The sequence below is a fragment of the Oryx dammah genome, unplaced genomic scaffold (assembly GCF_014754425.2).
Source record: "Oryx dammah isolate SB20612 unplaced genomic scaffold, SCBI_Odam_1.1 HiC_scaffold_28, whole genome shotgun sequence".
NCBI lineage: Eukaryota > Metazoa > Chordata > Mammalia > Artiodactyla > Bovidae > Oryx > Oryx dammah.
The window spans coordinates 47,726,567-47,743,178 of NW_024070212.1; the positions used below are offsets into that span (position 1 = coordinate 47,726,567).

A 16,612-nucleotide genomic window follows, 5' to 3' on the forward strand; every position below is an offset into this window, starting at 1 on the left:
AATGTCCCTGCTTTTTAATACACTGTCTAGGTTGGTCATAGCTTTTCTTCCAAGGAGCAAGTATCTTTTAATTTCATGGCTGCAATCACCATCTGCAGTGATTTTGGAGCCCAAAAAAATAAAGTCTGACACTGTTTCCACTGTTTTCCCAACTATTTGCATTGAAGTGATGAGATCAGATGCCATGATCTTAGTTTTCTGAATGTTAAGCCAACTTTTTCACTCTTCTCTTTTACTTTCATCAAGAGGCTCTTTAGTTCTTTGCTTTCTGCCATAAGGGTGGTGTCGTCTGCATATCTGAGGTTATTGATATTTCTCCCAGCAATCTTGATTCCATTTTGTGCTTCATCCAGCCCAGTGTTTCTTATGATGTACTCTGCATAGAAGTTAAATAAGCAGGGTGACAATATACAGCCTTAACATATTCCTTTCCTGATTTGGAACCAGTCTGTTGTTCCATGTCCAGTTCTAACTGTTGCTTCCTGACCTGCATACAGATTTCTCAAGAGGCAGAGTCTCCTTCAGTTCAGTTCAGTCGCTCAGTCGTGTCTGACTCTTTGCGACCCCATGAATCACAACACGCCAGGCCTCCCTGTCGATCACCAACTCCTGGAGTTCAGTCAAACTTACGTCCATTGAGTCGGTGATGCCATCCAGCCATCTCATCCTCTGTCATCCCCTTTTCCTCCTGCCCCCAATCCCTCCCATCATCAGAGTCTTTTCCAATGAGTTAACTCTTCGCATGAGGTGGCCAAAGTACTGGAGTTTCAGCTTTAGCATCATTCTTTCCAAAGAAATCCCAGGGCCGATCTCCTTGCAGTCCAAGGGACTCTCAAGAGTCTTCTCCAACACCACAGTTCAAAAGCATCAATTCTTCTGCACTCAGCTTTCTTCACAGTCCAACTCTCACATCCATACATGACCACTGGAAAAACCATAGCCTAGACTAGACGGACCTTTGTTGCCAAAGTAATGTCTCTGCTTTTCAACATTGCTCATAACTTTCCTTCCAAGGAGTAAGCATCTTTTAATTTCATGGCTGCAGTCACCATCTGAAGTGATTTTGGAGCCCCCAAAAATAAAGTCTGACACTGTTTCCACTGTTTCCCCATCTATTTGCCATGAAGTGATGGGACCAGATGCCATGATCTTCGTTTTCTGAATGTTGAGCTTTAAGCCAGCTTTTTCACTCTCCTCTTTCACTTTCATCAAGAGTCTCCTTAGGATCTGGTAAATCATATTGATTTTCTGTTTAGAATTTTAGCTTTCTTAGGAGTGCTAAGTCAGCACATGTTTATGTCCTCTTCAGCTTGTGAAATATTTTTTGTCTCCATCCCTGTTCTCTTAACTGTATGTCAGTTGGATTGTAGAAAGGAAAGAAATTAGTTACAAATTGGATGTACCATGTTAGCCCAGGAAACTTTTGATATCTCTTTAACCACATTTTATATGATTCTCAATTGAGAAATGGAGACAGTATTTTCAAATAACTTTTAATCTCACAATGAATCATCCTTTATTTCTTCTAGTCAGTCAGGGAGAGGAAATAAATGGGGTCAAATACTACCAGCTTTCAGTCTTCCCAGGTGGCTCAGTGGTAAAGAATCTACTTGCCAGTGCAGAAGATGCCAGAGATATGGGTTCAATCCCTGAGTCAAAAAGATCCCCTAGAGAAGGAAATGGCAACCCACTTCAATATTCTTGCCTGGGAAACCCCATGGACAGAAGAGCCTAGCGGGCTACAGTCCATGGAGGTTGTAAAGAGTTGGACATGAGCTGGCAGCTAAACCACAACAACATACCAGCTCTTGTTCTATGCTAGGAATACTATGGGACCAAAGCTTTAGTGTGGAAAGCCATGCTCAGTTCTTACAGTGTTAAGAGAATGGCCTTTATTTTACTCAATACTATGTGGGAAGTCTGAAGCTCCAAGAATGACCTTCTTCAGATCCTCAAATGGTAGAGGTAGAAATTGATCTTGATGCCTTCTTTGGGACCAGCAGAGGAAGCTGGAGAAGTAGGTGCCGACCTCACCACAGATAGTGTAAGACATCAGCTAGCAAGAGAGATGGTATATATTTTATCACCACACAGTGCAGTCATTGAAATCAGTTATGCCAGTAGACAGATCAAGGTGGTATGCCTGTGGACAGTTTGGGAGAGGAACTTTTATCTTTTGACCTTCTTATGGCAATTAAAGTGGTATTTAAAAATTAGATAACAAAATGTTGGCAGTGTCTTCTTGTTAAGTCATATTGTCTTTTGCTAATCTTCAGTCAGGTCCAGGTAAAACACAAGGACCTTATGGCATTTTGTTCTCTCTGTCTCCCATACAAACAGAAAATAAGTTTTTTCTATTTAATTTGATATATATTGTACATTATCCTGGATTTTTTTCAGTAAGATAGCTGAAGATCATGCTGACTTTGGGGCAGTCTTGAATGTAATTGGTATAGAGTATCAGTTTTAAAATCCCATCATGTAGCTTTAGGTTTAGAGTTTTACTTGATTACTAGTTAACTCATTTTTAATGTGGATATACTTATGGTGACTGTAGCCTGTATATCTATGGATATACTTATAGATCACACCTAGCAAACATATATACATTTCTTTTTTTCTTGTTCTAGAGTTTAATTTTTTTTCTTCTGGTTGTATTGAGATATAACTGACATACAGCACTGTATAAGTTTAAGGTGTACAGCATAACAGTTTGACTTCCATACATCATGAGACAATTATCACAATAAGTTTAGTGAAATCCATCATATGTAGATACAAGGTTAAAGAAATAGAAAAATATTTTTCCTTGTGATGAGACATTACGTACATTTCTAACTGTGGATTAACCTTAAGTCCTGTTACTCTAAAAAGGATGTGCTAAACCACTCAGTAGCTATTCAGTAAATTATTAACAGTGAAAAACATGAAAAGAATGATATTTCTAATGTAATGTTATTTCTTTAGCTCCCAGAACCATTTATTTTATTTCGATTGTACAAGGAATTTATGGACCTTGCAGTAGAAATCCAACATGTAAATGAAGAACAGGAGATGAAAAAGGATAACCCTGAGGACAAAAAATGGCCCAGTACATCTATAGAAATAAGCCGAATCCTTCTGAAAAGCAAGGACCTTCTAAGACAATTGCCAGCATCAAATTTTAACAGCCTTCATTACCTCATAGTTCATCTTAAGCGGTAAGAACTTTGAATAAGACAGGCATTGATTAATGGGTGGATAATGGGTCAGTTTTTTTGGTTTTGCTTTTATGGTTTATTTTTTTTAATTGTGGAAAAATACACATAACAAAAATTTACCCTTTTAGCCATTTTTAAGTGTACAGTTCAGTAGTATTAAGTACATTTCACATTCTTTTGGTATTGTTTTTAGACTGAATATTTCATTTCTAATATGTATGAGGGAAAGGGAGACACTTTGTATATGTTCTTGGAGCCAACATCTTTCCATCAGATGCGTGTTCTGTGCCAGGCTCTGGCTGGGGAAATAAGGATGCAAATGTCAGGTTTCTTTCGTGTATTCTGCTGTGAGCTTGAGGGGCAGACCCGCACAGAAGTGCAGTGCAGTGTCGTTCTTATTCTGAGGGTACTTTGCTTAGCATGCAGAGGAACATGGGGGAAGGGGTCATGAGTCAGAGACGGTAACCCTGAGCCAGATTTGAAGAATGGTTTGCTGATGTGCAAAAGGGCAGTCCAGGCAGAGACACAGGAGATCACTTTGCTTTGGGGGACATAAAAGTTCAGTTCGGCCACAGTCTAGCAAGCAGTAGCACAAAGTAAGCTAGGTGGAGTCCTAGTAGAGTCAGGCATGCCTGGCAGATGAATTGACTGTCTTCTTTCTGTGCTCACTAAAGGATTTGGGGCCAGGAATTTAACATGGTCAAGTTTGCCTGTTAGGTCTTTCTAGCAGCTATATCGAGAATGGCTTGGAGGAGAGGTACTTAATTACTTCAATTCAGGTCTCCTTGACTAGTCAGAGAAATAAAAGGTGGTGAGAACTTGAAGTAAGGCCAGAGCAGTGGGAATGGCAGTGGAGCAGCAGAGAGATCTTTAGGATCAGCTAGGCTTGAAGACTAGCTGTGGGCAGTGAGGCAGAGTTTCCACCATAGGTACCAGGGAGGATGTAATACATATTTACTAAGATAGGAGCAGTGTTAGGGGTATTTTTTTTTCTGCTGGTAAAACTCTACTGATTCCTTCTACTTATTTATATTTAATCCTAATACCATGAAACCCAACTTGCTATGTGGTCAGTATTTAAGCAAATAAGTAGATCCTTTTCCTAGATTTCAACCCATTTTTCCTCCACCTTTCCCAACCCATAATAAACTGCCATCAAGGAAATCTAATACAGCTTTATGTGTTCTTTGTCGCAGAGTTGTAGATCATTCGGAAGAAAACAAAATGAACTCCAGAAACTTGGGTGTGATATTCGGACCAAGTCTCCTTAGGCCAAGGCCCACAACGGCTCCTGTCACTATCTCCTCTATTGCTGACTATTCAAATCAAGCACGGTTGGTAGAGTTCCTCATTACCTACTCACAGAAGATCTTTGATGGGTCCCTGCAGCCACAAGATACAGCTGTATGTAGTGCAGGTGGCATCGCACTTCAGGTTGACCAAGGCTATCTTCCGAAGTCTCTGTTATCACCAGAAGAAAGAGATCCAGAACATTCTATGAAGTCATTGTTTTTCTCTTCAAAAGAAGTGAGTTTTGCTCATATGGAATTATGTGGGAACTTTGTAAAGTTTAATGTTGTAAGTTGAAAATCTTTGAACTGTTTATTCTGAAGTGTGTTTTGCTTCTTCAAGTTTAAAAACTTTCTTCTATCAACAGGATAGCCAAACTACAGAAAGTGAATGCAAAAGTTTTGAATCCACTCCATCATTTGAGGAATCAGAGCGAAAGCAAAATGCATTAGAAAAATGTGATGCATGTCTCATTGGTGAGTGGCCATGTAAAATGCATGCTTACTGACTTAAAACTGTCCCAGTAAACCATGATTAAAAGCCAAGGTGAGTGAAGTTGAAAGAAGTCAGAGGAAGAAAGTTCTTTAGTAAGTGCATCTTTTCCAGACGTTAAGAATGCCTTTTAGTGTACCTTGCATTTATATGAATGCCATTCTTTTCAGTAATCCTTATAAAAAGACATCTTGGAGTTGATAGGTGTGTTTTGTGCTCTTTCTGAAAATTTTTTTTATTTTTGCCATTAATGTATGTCAAGAATGCAGAAATGTTTTGAGTAGTATGATGATTCATTAGCATCTTCTGTAACCATAGATCATTGTATTGATCTTACTACTTGTAAGGAGTCACCTAGACTCCTCAAATTCAAAAATTTTAGATTCAAAAAACTCAGAAAAATTTTTTTCAAATGCCTTTTCATATCACCTGTCATTAACACATTGAGCACACATGGTATTTTTTTATTTCTTTGTCTGTAGTCATTCACTGTATATAATTTTAGTTGCAGTGATTGGTGGCATCCATTTGTGGAAAGGCTTTCATTTGTTACTATAATTCTGTACATCACTAAAGTGAACTTGCAGGTTTTTTTAAATGTAGTCATATATGTTAAATTTCATCTGTAATTAAATATTAATGATGACAGCCTGACAAAATCTGAAAAGCAACAGAACCTGCTCTGTGCTAGGCACTGTTCTTATTGTTTGATTCTGTTTATCTGATTTGATCTCAGAAACAGTTCTGTGCTGTAATATAGATAGTATTAACGCCTTTCAACCCATAACCTAATAATCTGAGAGAGGTTTAAATAGTGCCAGAGGTCATGCCCCTAATTGATTGTTCAGTATTTGAACCTACGTTCATGATAATTTCACTATTCCATTATCTAGGGCTCCCAGTTAGGAATGTCATTTTTTTAGTGCCTGTACCACTTCATTTATATAATAGATAAATGAACACTTTTCATGATTAGATCATTTAGGGCACATATCATCAAAGATACAAGTATGATTCCTTTTGACAGGTGAAGACACTGAGGGTCAGCAAGATTGCCTTGCCCAGTGCAAAAGGGGTAGAGTGGAGCTAAATCCAGATGCTGGGCTTCAGAGTCTGCACTCTTATCCATTACACTGTAGTTTTTTCCCTTAGAACTTAAGAATGCACTTTGGTGCCTGCAGTGGTTTGCAAAACGTCCTTTAGGATGTTCTATATACCTGGGGGGGAGGACCCGGGAAATCAAAATAAGAGAGCATTGCCCTGGAAGCCCAGGGAAGAGACGTTCACAGCAAGGAGCTATGGAGGAAGGTCAGATGAGGTGATAATTGTTAAGTCAGTCTGATGGGCTCCTGTCTCCAAACCACTCCTCAGAAGAGGAGCATGAGCAGAGGGCTGGAATTTATCAGAAACCGGGATGTTTTAGGGGAGATGCTGCCAAAAAAAGGACAGGGTTTGAAAAAGTTCAGGATTCTAGTTTGAGAAAACATGGACCATGGGTCCAGACTTGATAGAAGAGAGAGGGAAGAACATCTGGAAGTGAACAGTGAATAGGGAGAATGGCATTTTCCACTTAAAACTATTCAACTCAGGATGAATATTATAGTCCATTTATTAATTGATCATATAAGGGCCTCTAAGGCATTTAATATAATACGTTCTCACTGTGGGTTGAGTATAACTGTGAAAAGCAGATAGAGTTGGAAAAAGCCTTGGGATTCAGCATATACTTATATTTGGTTGGCATATAAATTGGTGTAACTTTTCTGAGGGTAACACGCCAATATCAGCCTGTTGAAATCATGACAACCCTTTTAGCCAGCACTTATGGAGAAGGAAATGGCAACCCACTCCATTATTCTTGCCTGGAGAATCCCATGGACGGAGGAGCTTGGTGGGCTACAGTCCACGGGTCGCAAAGAGTTGGACATGACTGAGCGACTTCACTTTCACTTTACTTTATTCATGGGCTTCCCTTGTGGCTCACCTGGTAAAGAATTCACCTGCAATGCAGAAGACCTGGGTTCAGTCCCGGGTTGGAAAGATCCCCTGGAGAAGGGAAAGGCTCCCCACTCCAGTAGTCTGACCTGGAGAATTCCATGGACTGTATAGTCCATGGAGTCATGAAGAGTTGGACACAACTGAGTGACTTTCACTTCACTTGTTCATACATAGCATATAAGCTATTCTACATCAGTAAGGATGTTTTTTTCCCCACAACCTGAAATGAATTTTGTAGCTATTTATTATATTTATTTAAATAAATATAGACTTCTAACATTTTAAATCAAAGTGTACCTTTAAAATTTTATGAGTATTTTACTCCTCTGCCTAGAAAACTAAAAAATGACACGGAGAAAATACATGAAGACTCTTGTTTTGAGAGGGCGTTCATCTCTAACTCATTTTGATACTCTTGTTAACTGTATACCATAAAGTGTGATTTTAAAATGAATCTCTTCCTTTACAGACAACAAAGGGCGTTTGCTTGTAGACCAAGAACTTGAGTCAGCATCAAAAAAGACAGAAGATGCTTGTAAAACCTCCAAGCTGCCTACTCTGAAGTCTGATAGGGAAATAAATGGTGTTGAGAGGCATCTTCCAAGGACCAGGATTAGACCTGTAAGTCTGCCAATAGACAAACTACTACTACTTGCTAGCTCTCCTACTGAGAGAAATGGCAGAAATATGGGAAATGTAAATTCAGACAAGCTTTGCAAGAATCCTATCTTTGAAGGAGTTAATAGAAAAGACACCACAACTGTTGTTTGTTCTAAATTTGATGGCTTTGATCAGCAGACTCTACAAAAAACTAGGGAGAAACAGTATGAACAAAATGACCTCACTGCAAAGACTGGAATGAGTGTGCCCAGTGCATTTCAGGAAAGAGGTGTAACACTGAACATCAGGAGCAGTGGGGACCACCCAGTCAGCATCACTCAGCCCAGTAAGCCATACACAGAACCTGTCAGGTCAGCAAGACAGGTGTCAGAGAGACGGTCCTCTGACTCCTGCCCTCCTGCTTCTGTCAGAGCACCCAGGACACTGCAGCCCCAGCACTGGACAACATTTTATAAACCACCTGCTCCTGCTGCTAGTGGGAGAGGGGATGAGGAGAAACCGGTGACACCCTCCGTAGCCGTGCCCCCTGGCACAACGCATGCTCCCCAGGAGCACGTGCTGAAATCAATTCCAGGGTCTGAAAATGCATCGGCTGAGCCTGTGCACCCAGTTAGTAGGCCTGAAGAGAAGGCTGAAGAGCGAGAGCAGCCTGATGTACCCACGGCGTGTCAGAGACCAAGGCTAAAACGAATGCAGCAGTTTGAAGACCTTGAAGATGAAATCCCACAGTTTGTGTAGGGTTGTCAGAATTCAGTTTTTTCTCTTTTTGTTGTTTTGTTTTGCGGTATTGTGTTTGTCTTCTGAAAGAAATTTTGCCAGGGCCTCTCTTGTATAGGATTGCTAAATTGTGGAGTTAGCTTTTTGTCATTGTACTGTGTTATCCTGTGTCAATTTTGTTGAATGGCAGAATGTTTTGATAGGGCCCACCTGTGCCTCACTGGAATTATATGTATTTTTGAAGTTGTGAATAAATAGACTCTAAAATTTTTTTAAAGTTCAGTTGATTCCCCATAATGTGGTCCATTTAAGTGCATCCCTAATATATGATATAGCTCTCAACTAATAGGTGCAATTGAGGGAAATCAGTTATTTTTTTGAAGTTGAAACTACATGCTTATTTATAAAAGGAATGTTTCTGAGTGCAAGTGCTTGAAAGATCTTTATTTGGGTATGATTGTTTTTTTCACACAATTTTATAGTGTATCTTTGACCATTTATGCTTTTATGGTAAGTGTGTAACATTTTATTTTGCAATTGGTGATTCACTTAACTTTTTCATATTTACATCATGGCCAAAAGGCTTGCAAATCTGTGTTTAATTCTATTTTAATTAATTGCCAAATTTTGCATGTGGTAGCCAGCTTAACTGTACAAAGAAAATACATTTAAACATGTTTCTAAGTTGTATAGTTTAGTCATGTCTTATTTGGTTTTAGATAGTACACATTTAATAATTTTTCACTTTTGGGCTTTGTTCTGCATAAACTTTTGTTCAACAGTTCTGAACCTTTTGATATTTTATATAATAGTCCAAAACAATGTTTTAAAATTCAGTGTATTTCCTTTTAATATTATCTGGATTTTTAAAAAAAACATTTCTTTTGTTTGAAGTGTTTTCACTTATGAATAATTTTATTTGCTTTTTCTACCTGGATTTATAACTATTGACCATGTATGATTCAGGTGAATCATACAGAGATTTAAAGTTGATTCTAAGAGTATAGTTCAATAAGCCTCAATGTTTGGAATTTGAGAAGGAGTGTAGATGATTGGATATATTTCATTTATATTTCCCAGTTTTTTAGAACTAGCTCAGTTCTGCTAGTTTCTTGGTTTTGTCATTTTGCATAAAATAGGATATAAAAGGGACAAAAAATAAAATAGCCTCTTTTTGTATGTGTGAATTATATTTGTAACAAATGCTTTTGTATGACCATGTTATACTTGATAAAAATATATATATTAACCTGTTAAATTATTTCAAGTTCTTGTGGTTTCTGTGAAATTGTTGCCACTTAGGGTGTAAGACTTTGAGGTTTATTAACCATTGGCTTAGTGGTAAACACTTGGAACTTATATTTCCTTTGACTGCAGCATAGAGTGCATTTTATGGGAAGTTGTTTTATAGTTTTATGTAACATTAAGGACTAGGGATAAAGAATTACCCACCCTTTTGTATTGGAGCCTTGTTTGTAGTCCTAATTGTTTTAAAAATGTAGAATTGTGTTGGTATGAAAACCTAAAAAGAACATAAGAGCCAATATTTAATTGCGTTCTTTCTGCATGCTATGAACTCTGCTGAGCTCCTTGTAAATTATTTCACGTTTACAGCAGCTTATAATGGGTAGGTAAGTACTTTATTATTCCCATGTTACAGATATGAAACTGATGTTTAAATGTACTCTGGGTTCCACAGACATAAAAGTTGGAGTCAGGTCTCAAACACAGGGCAGTCAGATACTGATGTAACGTTGGCACTCTTAACTACATAATTGCTAAGTAATATCAGGTAGTGTTTAACAATAGAAAATGCACCTTTGAAAATTTTTTTTTGTGGTAGAATATGCATAACATAGAATTTACCATTTTACCAAGTGTTAAATGTACAGTTCAGTGCCATTAAGTACACTCATGTTGTTCTGCAACCATGACCACTATCCATGTCTAAAATTTTCTCATCATTTCATGACTCAGAAAATGTGCTTTTTAAATTTTTAGACTTTTTATTCATAATTTTTTCATGATGTTCATAGAGTTTTAGGTTTATTTTAAAAATTTTCCCTTTAGCATATAACCCCCCCTAATTCACATCTCAACACTAAGTTATCTTCTTTGTTTTTCCTTTGTGGACCAGGTAAAAAGAAGAGTAGGGTACACTACAGGTTGCTTCCCTGGGGGCTCAGTGGTAAAGAATCCACCTGCCAGTGTAAGAGATGCAGGTTCAATCCCTGGTTTGGGAGGATGCCCTGGAGAAGGAAATGGCAACCCACTCCAATATTCTTGCCTGGGAAATCCCACTGGCAAAGGAGCCTGATGGGATTACAGTCCATGGGGTCACAGAAGAGTCAGACACGACCTAGTGCCTAGGCAACAACGCCACCACGGGATAAAGTCCTCAGGTGGGATATCCCTTAGGCTAATCCTACTAGAAACTACTAGGAAATCACATCCAGGTTTTCAAGTCTTTTATCTTTTTTCCTAAGGAGCACAAAGCAGATACAGCAACTTTGGAAATGGAATGTCATGAGTGACCTGTGCCTTCCGCCACATTTGTTTAAGGAATACCAGCCAGTGACCTTTCACTCAGTAGAAAATGTACTTTTAAACTCTTGCTCAGTTGTGTCCGACTCTTTGAGACCCCATGGACTGTAGTCCACCCGGCTCCTCTGTCCTTGGAATTTTCCAGGCAAGAATACTGGAGTGGGTTGCCATTTCCTCCTCCAGGGGAACTTCCTGGCCCAGGGATCGAACCCGGGTCTGTTGCATCTCCTGCATTGGCAGGCTTATTACTGCATAAACTCTTAATTTTCTTTTAATCTACTGAGACAAGCCAAAGAGTATTTCATCAACAAGTGGCCTCTCTGTTTCCCCTCAATTTTTAAGCCTCACAAGTTAAAGTTCCACTTCTGGCTCCTGTCTGTCTTGAGGGCTCTCTGGCATCTTGTCCAGCTAAAGCTATCAGTCTGTAGATGTTTTGTGGTTTCCTAGGACATTAACAAGTATCTCTTAGGATGTTGCTGTTTCCAGAGTACCTACAACATCCACTATGCTCTGCTACCCAGTAGTGTGGTGGCAGTCATTCATTAGAAGTTGTTTTATGTCACATGGAAAGAATGTGAGCCTAGGGAAAAGGCAAGAGTTGGGAGTCCTTTAAGAGCTGCCAGACCACCAGAAAGCTTGTGGAAAGCATACTGTTCAAAATTCCAAGAAGTCACTTGTGAAGGGTTGATCATAACTTCCCTAGATAGACTTGTTTTATGATGGTGTGAGCACTCACATAGAGCCAGACATCCTGGAATGCGAAGTCAAGTGGGCCTTAGGAAGCATCACTACAAACAAAGGTAGTGGAGGTGATGCAATTCCAGTTGAGCTATTTCAAATCCTAAAAGATGATGCTGTGAAAGTGCTGCACTCAATATGCCAGCAAATCTGGAAAACTCAACAGTGGCCACAGGACTGGGAAAGGTCAGCTTTCAATTCCAATCCCAAAGAAAGGCAATGCCAAAGAAGGTTCAAATGACCATACAATTGCACTCATCTCACACACTAGCAAAGCAATGCTCAAAATTCTCCAAGCTAGGCTTCAACAGTACATGAACCATGAACTTCCAGATGTTCAAGCTGGATTTAGAAAAGGCAGAAGAACCAGAGATCAAATTGCCAACATCTGTTGGGTCATAGAAAAAGCAAAAGAGTTGCATTAACTATGCCAAAGCCATTGACTGTGTGGATCACAACAAACTGGAAAATTCTTAAAGAGATGAGAATACCAGACCACCTTCCCTGCCTTCTGAGAAATCTGTAAGCAGATCAAGAAGCAACAGAACCAGACATGGAACAACAGACTGGTTCCAAATTGGGAAAGGAGTCCAATAAGGCTGTATATTGTCACCCTGCCTATTTAACTTATATGCATAGTACATCATGAGAAATGCTGGATTGGACGAAGCACAAGCTGGAATCAAGATTGCTGGGAGAAATGTCAATAACCTCAGATATGCAGATGACACCACCCTTATGGCAGAAAGCAAAGAACTTAGTCTCTTGATGAAAGTGAAAGAGGAGAGTGAAAAAGTTGGCTGAAAGCTCAATGTTCAGAGAACTAAGATCATGGCATCTGGTCCCATTACTTCATGGCAAATAGATGGGGAAACAATGGAAACAGTGAGAGACTTTATTTTGGGGGGCTCCAAAATCACTGCAGATGGTGACTGTATCTGTGAAATTAGAAGACACTTGCTTCTGGGAAGAAAAGCTATCACCAACCTAGATGCATATTAAAAAGCGGGGACATTACTTTGCCAACAAAGGTCCGTCTAGTTAAGGCTATGGTTTTCCAGTAGTCATGTATGGATGTGAGAATTGGACTATAAAGAAAGCTGAGTGCCAAAGAATTGATGCTTTTGAACTGTGGTGTTGGAGAAGACTCTTGAGAGTCCCTTGGACTGCAACGAGATCAAACCAGCCATTCCTAAAGGAAATTAATCCTGAATATTCATTGGAAGGACTGATGCTGAAGCTGAAACTCCAATACTTTGGCCACCTGATGCAAAGAGCTGACTCATTGGAAAAGACCCTGATGCTGGGAAAGATTGAAGGCGGGAGGAGAAGGGGACGACAGAGGATGAGATGGTTGGATGGCATCACTGACTCTATGGACGTGATTTTGAGGAAGTTGGTGATAGACAGGGAGGCCTGGTGTGCTGCAGTCCATGGGGTCACAAAGAGTCAGAGACGACTGAGCAACTGAACTGAACATGCTGAGAACTTAATTAGAATTTATGTGTATTTAAAATTACTTTGAGTGCACATTTAAAATTACTTTTGGCAACAGAGAAGAAGATATGATCCTTGAAAGGGACTTGTTGCCTAGAGATCTCAAAAGCAAATAGAATCATACATTCTTGATTTTAAAAATTTGAAGAATTAACAAAATATACAGAAGATCTTTGTGGAAAAAATTTTAGACTATATCAAGAGGCATTGAGGGAGGTCTTAAATGTTATAACATTATATAACTGATATATGGATTGGAAGTCACAATATTGTAAAGATATTCATTTACCTTATTGATAGATTCATTGTGATCCCATCCAATATAATTTTTGAACCATCTGAAGGTTGTATAATGATGACCCATTAACACTGCTTGAGTGATACTTTCTTAAAACAAGAATACTCCTGCATAACCATAGTATGACCATCAAAATCAGATTAACATTGACATATGGAAATGGCAAACAGCTCCAGTATTCTTGCCTGGAAAATCCCATGGGCAGAGGAGCCTGGCAGCTACAGTCCATGGGGTCGCAATAACGGACATGACTTAGCGACTAAATCACCATGACTTCTAACCAACAAACCACGTTCAGATTTTGCCAGTTGCCCCAATAATGTTCCTCTCTGCTCTAGTATCCCACCTAGTCCAGGATCTCATGGTGCATTTTAGTTGTCCTTTTTTCCTTTTCAATACGAAACAATTTTTCAGTCTTTTCTTTCATGACTTTGACAGTTTGGAAAAATATAGGCCAAGTACTTTGTATAAATGCCTCTCAGTTTGAGTTTATCTAATCTTTCCTCATGATTAAACTCAGGATATATACATTTTTCCCCCCAGAAATACCACAGAAATGGTATTGTATTCTTTTCACTATATCATATCAGGTAGTGTACCATGTCAAGTTGTCCCATTGCTAATAATACTAACTTTGATCACTTGGTTAGGATAGTGTCTATCAAGTTTCTCCATTGTAAAAGTTAAAAGAACTTTGTGAGAAGATTCTTTGAGACTGTGTGAGTGTCCTTTTTTTTCATTAGATTGTCACCAATTAGAGTCCAATAACACTTCTTGCCTGAATCAGTTATTACTATTGTGGCTGTCAAATGGTGGGTTCATTCTTTCTTATGTTTTGACTGATGTTTGCTCATTTGTTTATCCATCTCTATTAGCAGACTCAGATTCCTGCTTTATACAGTAAGTTACAATACATTACTGTCATTTATTTTGATACTGAACTTTCCCTAGACTTGGTCTCTTGAAATTCAAGCTCACATCTCTGTCCTTTTGACTCTTTAAGCTTTTGTTTTTGGCGCATCAAGGTGTCCCAAGCTTAAAGTACTTTTTTCCCCTCCCGCCTTAGTCATACTTCCAAGGACCTCTGGTTCCTTTAAATGGAGAGTAGTATATGGAAACCAAGAGCTGAGAAATACTTCTTGCTACTCACAAGTCATTGGTTTTAAGCATGATTGATGGACAGATTAAAAAGATACATGCATGTATACAGTATATGTATTTCTATCATATAAATTGAAACCCTTGACTTCACATTGATACCTTCATTTCTAATTCAGTATGTCAGGGTTTAATCTAGTCTTTTCCTTTCTATACTTGTAACTCTTTCTCTCATAGTGAAAAACCTGACTCCCATAATTCTAAATACATTATTTGCTTACTCTTCATGTTCCAACCTCCTGCCAGCACTAGCTGCTGCATTGATTCACTAGCCCCAGATATGTCAAGTAAGTCCTCAGCCACTGCTGCACTGGTCCTGACCACACTGCTCCCTAACATGCCACTCAGAGCCCTAGCTTCAACTACAAGGAAGACCAAGCCAGCTGAATCCTTGACTCCAGTGATGTCAACCCTAACCATGACATTTTAATTCCAGATCTTGGTCATCTGGCTGAATTGACCCCAACCTAAAAGGAAGGAAGGGACAAATTCATGATCTTTTGATAAAGAGCAGCTATTAAAGGCTGTACACTATCACTCTGCTTATTTAACTTCTATGCAGAGTACATCATGCAAAATCCTGGGCTGCATAAATATCAAGCTGGAATCAAGATTGCTGGGAGAAACGCCAACAACCTCAGATATGCAGATGATATCACTCTAATGGCAGAAAATGAAGAGGAACTAAAGAACCTCTTGATAAGGGTGAAAGAGGAGAGTGAAAAGCTGGCTTGAAATTCAACATTCAAAATCTAAGATCATGGCATCCAGTCCCATCACTTCATGGCAAATAGATGGGAAAAAAGTGGAAACAGTGCCAGATTTTTTCTTGGGCTCCAAAATTGCTGCGTACAGAGACTGCAGACATGAAATTAAAAGACACTTGCTTCTTGGAAGGAAAGCTATGACAAACCTAGACAGCATATTAAAAAGCAGAGACATCACTCTGCTGACAAAGATCTATATAGTCAAACATAGCCAGTAGTCATATATGGATGTAAAAGCTGGACCATAAAAAAGGCAATGGCACCCCCCTCCAGTACTCTTGCCTGGAAAATCCCATGGACGGAGGAGCCTGGTAGGCTGCAGTTTGCGGAGTCACTAAGAGTCGGACACGACTGAGCGACTTCCCTTTCACTTTTTACTTTCATGTATTGGAGAAGGAAATGGCAACCCACTCCAGTGTTCTTGCCTGGAGAATCCCAGGGACGGCGGAGCCTGGTGGGCTGCTGTCTGTGGAGTTGCACAGTCGGACATGACTGAAGCGACTTAGCAGCAGCAGCAAAAAAGGCTGAGCACTGAAGAATTGGTGCTTTTGAACTGTGCTGGAGAAGACTCTTGAGAGTCCCTTGGACTACAAGGAGATCAAATCAGTCATTCCTAAAGGGAATCAATCTTGAATATTCAGGACTGGAAGGACTGATGCTGAAGGTGAAGTTCCAATACTTTGGCCACCTGATGCAAAGAGCCGACTCACTGGAAAGGACTCCAATGATAGGAAAGATTGAGGGCAAAAGGAGAAGAGAGTGGCAGAGGATGAGATGGTTAGATGGCATCACCAACTCAATGGACAGGAATTTGAGCAAACTGGGAGATAGTGGAGAATAGAGGAGCCTGGCATGCTATAGTCTATGGGAATCTCAAAGTCAGACACGATTTAGCAGCTGAACAACAGCTATTAAATATTTGTTTACTGAATTTACTAGGAAAAGTTTTAAAATGAGTTGTTATACATACCAGAAATGTCTAAACATGGATTTATTTATGAACTACATATAAAGTTTTAAATTATGATTTTGCTTTTTGTCTCAAACTACTTGGAAATAATTTTAAGGTATTAGTATTTCCTGTATAACTAAACCATATCACATATTATGCTATTTCTTAAAATCAACCAGTTTAATTACTGTGCATACATTAAACTAGCATACTTTTCAGAAGATACAGTAAAAGCAACTAATTGTCCATGTTTCTGAGTTATATGTTTTATTTGGGTTCTTTGTCAGCTTTTAAGTAAACAGCAAATAATATTCACACATCACATGGAAACCTGGCATAA

The 16,612-nt window shown here is 39.1% G+C and overlaps 1 protein-coding gene across 2 annotated transcripts in view; it reads left to right on the forward strand.

Annotated features, from left to right (window-relative positions):
• Positions 1 to 9,579, forward strand: part of ARHGAP29 (Rho GTPase activating protein 29) — a 79,456-nt gene extending 69,877 nt beyond the window's left edge. For both annotated transcript variants that reach the window (XM_040232272.1, XM_040232273.1), the window contains exons 20-23: positions 2,968 to 3,200; positions 4,397 to 4,727; positions 4,858 to 4,966; positions 7,450 to 9,579. In XM_040232272.1, the coding sequence (XP_040088206.1) occupies positions 2,968 to 3,200; positions 4,397 to 4,727; positions 4,858 to 4,966; positions 7,450 to 8,339 (1,563 nt within the window). In that variant the 3' untranslated portion in view covers positions 8,340 to 9,579. The remainder of the gene's footprint in view (positions 1 to 2,967; positions 3,201 to 4,396; positions 4,728 to 4,857; positions 4,967 to 7,449) is intronic.
• The last annotated feature ends 7,033 nt before the right edge of the window (positions 9,580 to 16,612 follow it).